Source organism: Oncorhynchus tshawytscha, linkage group LG31 (assembly GCF_018296145.1).
Source record: "Oncorhynchus tshawytscha isolate Ot180627B linkage group LG31, Otsh_v2.0, whole genome shotgun sequence".
Taxonomy (NCBI): Eukaryota; Metazoa; Chordata; class Actinopteri; order Salmoniformes; family Salmonidae; genus Oncorhynchus; species Oncorhynchus tshawytscha.
Window position 1 is genome coordinate 32457551 of NC_056459.1, and position 8907 is coordinate 32466457.

Genomic DNA, 8907 nt, shown 5'->3' on the forward strand with positions numbered 1-8907 from the left:
CCCACTCCTTGAAAGCGGCAGGTGCGAATGTTACCTGTAATCCATGGCTTCTGGTTGGGAAATGTACGTACGGTCACTGTGGGGACAACGTCTTCGATGCACTTATTGATGAAGCCGGTGATTGAGGAGTATACCACCACAAATGTCATTTTTTTTACTGATATAGCCAAGGGCTACTGGCACAATGTAGAACAGAGCAATAACACATTCTAGGTGCCTGCTCATCTGCAACACGCAATATTATGATATCTTCCAAAGTCAGGCAGTTGCTGGTGTATTGGCTTGATACAGTAAGGCCTTTATCAATTATATTACATATCACTATATAATTAAATAATTTGGTCTCAGATTGACAATCCCTTAGACTATGCTAAATGGATACACTTGACTTTATAGTTTGTGGAAACAAACACTACTGTATTATAATGGTTTTTTTTTTTTTTTTTTGTGGACAGACAATAACCCCTTACCCGACAGTCTATCAACAAACAAAAAAATAGCATATTGCAGCGACCTTTGACGACAGAGAACAGGTGCGAATGTTAGAATGCTCTGGGCTTGTTCACATTGGCTTTTCTAACCACGTTATCGAGAATAAAGAGAGCCCGGAAACATTTACCGTAGTGCAATGTATAAATGCACACATTTAATTTCAGGCTGCGTCACACGAACTAATACGGATTTTCAATGGAAGCATTTGAAAGTCTTGTTGCGATTGTTAAATTTACATGTTTTGAATTTTGAACGTTTAGTAGACTAGGTTTTCAGAAAATAGGTGGGTCGTGTTTTTGGTTGTACTATGGTATTGGGTAACCTGGGAGTGGCTCCAGTCCACAACAGACACACAATGGATCGACGGACAGGATTGATACATTATTACCACTGCTTGGTCGGCCTTTTGATACTGTAGCTCGTAGGCAATTGATAACATGGTTTTTAGTGACTGTAAAATCATCTTGCAATTGCTGTGTGTCTTCAGTGGCCAATGTTGCTCTCGTCGTTAGTTAACTTTGCTAACAGCAGTGATATTGTTTAGCCGAAATCTCTAGCTGGCTAGCCTACCCCCACGTTAGCGAGCAGTAACACCTGCGGGAAAACTGTTTTTATACTCCAAGATAGCCGCCTTTCAAAGAATATGGAAACCACTTTTGATGTAAACCATCTCTTCCCTGAAACGATTACAGTTTTGGACCAAAACCTAATTGCAGGTGGAAAATCGCTGGGAAGGTAACGTTAGGCTTATCGTTTTCAGCAGCCAGAACAGCTTTTCATTTAGCATAATTATTTTCCTTTGGCAGATTATATGCAATTTTTGTTGTTGTTTTGAAGCAAAGTTTAAGACCTCTGGCTACATGTGATGTTCTTTACAACATGATTGCAGAGAGCATCCGCCCTGTCAACCCAATACAGTTGTGCATGACGTCAATAGTGTATCGATATGCGGTGTTCATGTGCTAGTCTGAACTAGTGGAGCGTTAAAAACAACTGGGATTTAGGAAATCTCAGACTTTAGACTTCAGTGTGTTTTAAGACAACTGTGAAAAATTCGGGAATTCGGGAATTCCAAGTCAGAAACTTGTGCATCTTTATAAAACTGACTTTCCGAACTGAAGATACAATGTGACTTTAACCTAATGTTTTCTCTCGAGTTCCCAGTTGTCTTGAAAGCACCACAAGAAAAGGACATTTCAGACTCGCTGAACTGCTTGTAAATACACATGCCGCATTCAAAAAGTTAGCAAGTCAGAAATGTCCGAGTTTCTACTAATCATTCAATCCCTTCCCCAGCATGCTAATGCAAAGTGACACACTGGCTATAAAGCCTATATGTAACCAACATTTATATTCTAACATTTTGACTATTTTGGATAAAAGATCACTGAGCAGTATGAAACACTAGGCTACCATATCAGACCAATACTTTAAAATACACTTGAGATCAATAGAGCCCCACAGTGGAGGTGTCATAATGCCCATAAAACCTTGCGGTCAAACAGGGAAATGGTTCCAAGCGTTTTCCCATTATTCATTTTTCCAAAAGGGAATTTTAAAAACACTTATAATAAGGGCTGTGTTTCGTGTAGGCTTATCCCGGAGTGACGTTTTGATAACCATGGAAATCTCTCTTAGACAAGGTGAATTATCAATAAATTTGGCTCTATTTACTCCCTGATTTGAAAATGCTAATTATAATCAAAGTAGACATCATGCAAGTGTAACAGTAGACTTCTACGTCCGTCCCTTCGCTCCGACCTGGGCGCGAACCACGTCAACAGTCACCCTCAAAGCAGAGCAAGGGGAACAACCACTTCACGGTCTCAGAGCAAGTGACGTCACCGATTGAAACGCTACTAGCGCGCACCACGGCTAACCAGCTAGCCATTTCACATCGGCTACACAAGACAGAAAATCCCTGCAAGCTCAAGCACGTCATCTTTTGCTGGCACCTTTGCTAACAGGTGTTGTCAATATAAAGAAGTGTAGCCAATTTACTAATTACAAAATGTAGCTAACATTAGATAGTTACCTCATTCGGTAGTCTCATCTAGATCATCATGGGATTTGTAGTTCTTTATGAAAGCCACATTAGCAACTAATTAGTGTTTCCTTTTCTTTTGTCCTAAATTGATTTACACTGTTATCAAAACATCACGTCAGGGTAAAACTACACCAAACACAGACCTTAATTTAACTAGGCAAGTCAGTTATTTTCAATGACTGCCTAGGAACAGTGGGTTATTTACTGCCTTGTTCAGGGGCAGAACGACAGACCTTATAAGCTCGGGGATTCGATCTTGCAACCTTTCAGTTACTAGTCCAACGCTCTAACCACTAGGCTACCTGCCGCCCAGATGTCTCTAATGCCCAAGGAAGCTCCAATTCAAACTCCATTACGGCCGGTATTCACTTCTAGAAAAGGTATAAATATGATACCGGCCTTAACGGGGATAAATTAAGAAAGTTGCTCAGCGAAACTCCATATTTGGTAAATAACTTATTTTGACATTATTAAAATGCTTGCAAAGCTGTTTAATGGGAATTTGAATCTGAGCTTCCTGGGCGTTACGCCTCAATCACACCGACAGCGGCACTGCACAAAATAGTACGCAGCGTCATCTGGATGTGTGTGCAACAACAGTTCAACATACACCTTCTGCTACCATTTCTGTCAAGCCGTCTACACATACAGTCTGATGCATACGTCCCATAAATCCAACACCACAAAGAACGTATGGCGACGTAATGCTGCAAGGCAAACGCAACGTTTCATTGGAAATTAATGTAATTCTGGTGTACCAAAAAATGCAATGATGCTGTCGGTGTGATCGAGGCATTCGGAGAGCAGACCCGTCATACTCATCGTCGACATCTCGTAACGCACAGATCCTGAGGCACAGGGCCTGGTTTCCCAAAATCATCTTAGCACTGAGTTAATCGTTATAACCTTCACAGGATCATTGTTGAATCTCAGAGCTGTTTTCCCGAAACTGTCAATACTAAAATGGTACTTGAAAATGCTTGTTATTCACCGACTGCCTCAGACCACTCATGGAACAGCTACTGAGTCACTATGTTTTTTTTCCTCCCTATTGAGTCACTTTATACACCGAAGATCTCCGCTACACATAGAATCAAGATGTTTAACAGCTATGTGCGTTGTTGATGTTTTTTTTTCCCTCCCTATTGAGTCACTTTATACACCGAAGATCTCCACTAAACATAGACTCAAGATGTTTATCTGTCTCTCTGTGACGGCCGATAACTTCACAATGAAGTTGACCACAAATACGAAGTTGCCAATGTCTTTGCAATTATTACAAACAAGCAAAGGTTAAAGAGATGCTTCAAATGAAACCGAAATGACTGCATTAAAAGATAAATAGCCTACCAACAATGCCTTCGGAAAGTATTCAGACCCCTTGACTTTTTTCACATTTTGTTATGTTACAGCCTGATTCTAAAATTGATTAAATAAATAAAAAATCCTCAGCAATCTGCACACGATACCCCATAATGACAAAAAAACAGAAATACCCTTATTTACATAATTATTCAGACCCTTTGCTATGAGACAGGACATTGAGCTCACGTGCATCCTGTTTCCATTGATCATCATTGATGTTTCTACAACTTAATTGGAGTGTGCCGTTCCATGATTTGGAAAAACACACACCTGTCTATATAAGGTCTCATAGTTGACAGTGCATGTCAGAGCAAAAACCAAGCCATGAGTTCGAAGGAATTGTCCGTAGAGCTCCGAGACAGGATTGTGTCGAGGCACAGATCTGGGGAAGGGTGCCAAAACATTTCTGCAGCATTGAAGTTCTCCAAGAACCCATTGGCCTCCATCATTCTTGAATGGAAGCAGTTTGGAACCAACAAGACTCTTCTTAGAGCTTGGCGCCCGGCCAAACTGGGCAGTCGGGGGAGAAAGGTCTTGGTCAGGGAGGCAACCAAGAACCTGATGGTCACTCTGACAGAGGTCTAGAGTTCCTCTGTGTAGATGGGAGAACCTTCCAGAAGGACAACTATCTCTGCAGAACTCCACCAATCAGGCCTTTATGGTAGAGTGGTCAGACGGAAGCCAATCCTCAGTAAAAGGCACATGACAGCCCACTTGGAGTTTTCCAAAAGGCACCTAAAGACTCAGACCATGAAAAACAAGATTTTCAGGTCTGATGAAACCAAGATTGAACTCTTTGGCCTGAATGCCAAGTGTCACATCTGGAGGAAACCTGGCATCATCCCTACGGTGAAGCATGGTGGTAGCAGCATCATGCTGTGGGGATGATTTTCATCAGCAGGGACTGGGAGACTAGTCAGGATCAAGGCAAAGATGAACGGAGCAAAGTACAGAGAGATCCTTGATGAAAAGCTTCTCCAGAGCGCTCAGGACCTCAGACTGGGGCGAATGTTCACCTTTCAACAGGACAACGACCCTAAGTACACAGCCAAGACAACGCAGGAGTGGCTTCTGGACAAGTCTCTGAATGTCCTCGAGTGGCACAGCCAGAGCCCGGACTTAAACCCTATCAAACATCTATGAAGAGACCTGAAAATATCTGTGCAGCAACGTTCCGCATCCAACCTGACAGAGCTTGAGAGGATCTGCAGAGAAGAATGGGAGACACTCTCCAAATACAGGTGTGCCAAGCTTGTAGGGTCATACTCAAGAAGACTCGAGGCTGTAATCGCTGCCAAAGGTGCTTCAACAAAGTACTGAGTAAAGGGTCTGAATAATTATGTAAGTGTGATATTTCAGTTTTTGTATTTTTTTATGAATTAGTATAAAAAATAACAGTCTTTGCTTTGTCATTATAAGGTAGTGTGTGTGTGTCTGAATTGATGAGGGAATACAACTATTTAATCCATTTTAGAATAAGGCTGTAACCTAACAAAATGTGGAAAAAAGTCAGGGGTCTGAATACTTTCCGAAGGCCCTGTATATATACTGAACAAGAATATAACTGCAACATGATACAATTTCAACGATTTTTACTGAGTTACAGTTCATATTTGAAATCAGTTCATTGAAATATATTCATTAGACCCTAATCTATGGATTTCACATGAATGGGCAGGGGCGCAGTCAAGGGTGGCCCTGGGAGGGCATAGGCCCACCCACTTGGGAGCCAGGCCCAGCCATTCAATACTAGTTTTTCCCCACAAAAAAGCTTTATTACAGACAAAAAATATTCCTCAGTTTAACCATCTGTCCGGGTGGTTGGTCTCAGGCGATCCCGCAGGTGAAGAAGCCGAATTTCAAGGTTCTGGGGTGGCATGGTTACACATGGTCTGCGGGACTGTGGAATAGGTGACGGCTGTAGGGAGAAGGCTGAATGGCTGACGGCTGTAGGGAGAGGGCAGAGTGGCTGACGGCTGTAGGGAGAGGGCAGAGTGGCTGACGGCTGTAGGGAGAGGGCAGAGTGGCTGACGGCTGTAGGGAGAGGGCAGAGTGGCTGACGGCTGTAGGGAGAGGGCAGAGTGGCTGACGGCTGTAGGGAGACGGCAGAGTGGCTGACGGCTGTAGGGAGACGGCAGAGTGGCTGACGGCTGTAGGGAGACGGCAGAGTGGCTGACGGCTGTAGGGAGACGGCAGAGTGGCTGACGGCTGTAGGGAGAGGGCAGAGTGGCTGACGGCTGTAGGGAGACGGCAGAGTGGCTGACGGCTGTAGGGAGACGGCAGAGTGGCTGACGGCTGTAGGGAGACGGCAGAGTGGCTGACGGCTGTAGGGAGAGGGCAGAGTGGCTGACGGCTGTAGGGAGAGGGCAGAGTGGCTGACGGCTGTAGGGAGAGGGCAGAGTGGCTGACGGCTGTAGGGAGAGGGCTGACGGCTGTAGGGAGAGGGCAGAGTGGCTGACGGATGTAGGGAGAAGGCTGAATGGCTGACGGCTGTAGGGAGACGGCAGAGTGGCTGACGGCTGTAGGGAGACGGCAGAGTGGCTGACGGCTGTAGGGAGACTGCAGAGTGGCTGACGGCTGTAGGGAGAGGGCAGAGTGGCTGACGGCTGTAGGGAGAGGGCAGAGTGGCTGACGGCTGTAGGGAGAGGGCAGAGTGGCTGACGGCTGTAGGGAGAGGGCTGACTGCTGTAGGGAGAGGGCAGAGTGGTTGACGGATGTAGGGAGAAGGCTGAATGGCTGACGGCTGTAGGGAGACGGCAGAGTGGCTGACGGCTGTAGGGAGCAGAGTGGCTGACGGCTGTAGGGAGACGGCAGAGTGGCTGACGGCTGTAGGGAGACGGCAGAGTGGCTGACGGCTGTAGGGAGACGGCAGGCTGAGTGGGGAGACTGACGGCAGAATGGCTGACGGCTGTAGGGAGTAGGCAGAATGGCTGACGGCTGTAGGGAGACGGCAGTAGGGAGAAGGCAGAATGTCAGTAGGGAGAAGGCAGAATGTCAGTAGGGAGAAGGCAGAATGTCAGTAGGGAGAAGGCAGAATGTCAGTAGGGAGAAGGCAGAATGTCAGTAGGGAGAAGGCAGAATGTCAGTAGGAGGAAGGCAGAATGTCAGTAGGGAGAAGGCAGAATGGCAGTCGGGAGAAGGCAGAATGGCAGTAGGGAGAAGGCAGAATGTCAGTAGGGAGATGGCAGAATGTCAGTAGGGAGAAGGCAGAATGTCAGTAGGGAGAAGGCAGAATGTCAGTAGGGAGAAGGCAGAATGTCAGTAGGGAGATGGCAGTAGGGAGAAGGCAGAATGGCAGTAGGGAGAAGGCAGAATGTCAGTAGGGAGAAGGCAGAATGTCAGTAGGGAGAAGGCAGAATGGCAGTAGGGAGAAGGCAGAATGTCAGTAGGGAGATGGCAGTAGGGAGAAGGCAGAATGACAGTAGGGAGAAGGCAGAATGGCGCCTAGAGTTTTAAAGGACCTGCTTTAACAGCTGGGGTATGATTGTTGGATAAGCATTATAATAACCCGCCTCAATATTTGCAGCCATTAGGTGATAATAACTCTCTAGGAGCTGATCCTTCGTCATTATTGTGGAATAATTCTAATGTTAAGGTAATACTTTGAATGGAGAATGCTGATCCGAGAGCAGCGATGCCTTTTTTTTCTTTCGATCCAATCAGTATCAACACACGCCTCAACGACACAGTTAGTGACTGTTCTCCCTGCTTGGTGTTTTTGGGGGAAAGCATGTTACGTCTTCGGCCGTTGTAGGAAAGATGAGTGTTAAAGCACTCAGAAGCCTAAAGTTCCATCGCTGTGTGGAAACCTCAAATCAAATCAAATTTATTTATATAGCCCTTCGTACATCAGCTGATATCTCAAAGTGCTGTACAGAAACCCAGCCTAAAACCCCAAACAGCAAGCAATGCAGGTGTAGAAGCACTGAGGCTAGGAAAAACTCCCTAGAAAGGCCAAAACCTAGGAAGAAACCTAGAGAGGAACCAGGCTATGTGGGGTGGCCAGTCCTCTTCTGGCTGTGCCGGGTGGAGATTATAACAGAACATGGCCAAGATGTTCAAATGTTCATAAATGACCAGCATGGTCGAATAATAATAAGGCAGAACAGTTGAAACTGGAGCAGCAGCACGGCCAGGTGGACTGGGGACAGCAAGGAGTCATCATGTCAGGTAGTCCTGGGGCATGGTCCTAGGGCTCAGGTCCTCCGAGAGAGAGAAAGAAGGAGAGAATTAGATTCACACAGGACACTGAATAGGACTGGAGAAGTACTCCAGATATAACAAACTGACCCTAGCCCCCCGACACATAAACTGCTGCAGCATAAATACTGGAGGCTGAGACAGGAGGGGTCAGGAGACACTGTGGCCCCATCCGAGGACACCCCCGGGCAGGGCCAAACAGGAGGGATATAACCCCACCCACTTTGCCAAAGCACAGCCCCCACACCACTAGAGGGATATCTTCAACCACCAACTTACCATCCTGAGACAAGGCTGAGTATAGCCCACAAAGATCTCCGCCATGGCACAACGCAAGGGGGGCGCCAACCCAGACAGGATGACCACATCAGTGAATCAACCCACTCAGGTGACGCACCCCTTCCAGGGACGGCATGAGAGAGCCCCAGTAAGCCAGTGACTCAGCCCCTGTAATAGGGTTAGAGGCAGAGAATCCCAGTGGAAAGAGGGGAACCGGCCAGGCAGAGACAGCAAGGGTGGTTCGTTGCTCCAGAGCCTTTCCGTTCACCTTCCCACTCCTGGGCCAGACTACACTCAATCATATGACCCACTGAAGAGATGAGTCTTCAGTAAAGACTTAAAGGTTGAGACCGAGTTTGCGTCTCTGACATGGGTAGGCAGACCGTTCCATAAAAATGGAGCTCTATAGGAGAAAGCCCTGCCTGTCCCTGATTGGTTTTCTGTTACAGTATGAAATGAATCAAACCTCCCCGTCTCCTCCCCGTCTCCTCCCCGTCTCCTCCCCGTCTCCTCTGTCCCTGATT

At 46.3% G+C, this 8907-nt stretch overlaps 1 protein-coding gene across 10 annotated transcripts in view; it reads left to right on the plus strand.

Annotated features, from left to right (window-relative positions):
- The first annotated feature begins 668 nt into the window (after positions 1 to 668).
- The window catches only part of LOC112238603 (alpha-tubulin N-acetyltransferase 1-like), a 51076-nt gene continuing 42837 nt past the window's right edge, over positions 669 to 8907 (plus strand). For 3 of the 10 annotated variants that reach the window (XM_042309903.1, XM_042309900.1, XM_042309902.1), the window contains exon 1: positions 670 to 1227. In XM_042309903.1, the coding sequence (XP_042165837.1) occupies positions 1136 to 1227 (92 nt within the window). In that variant the 5' untranslated portion in view covers positions 670 to 1135. Of the gene's footprint in view, positions 1228 to 8695; positions 8757 to 8907 lie in introns of those variants that run through there. The other 7 variants (XM_042309894.1, XM_042309896.1, XM_042309895.1 and 4 more) reach the window with 5 other exon arrangements.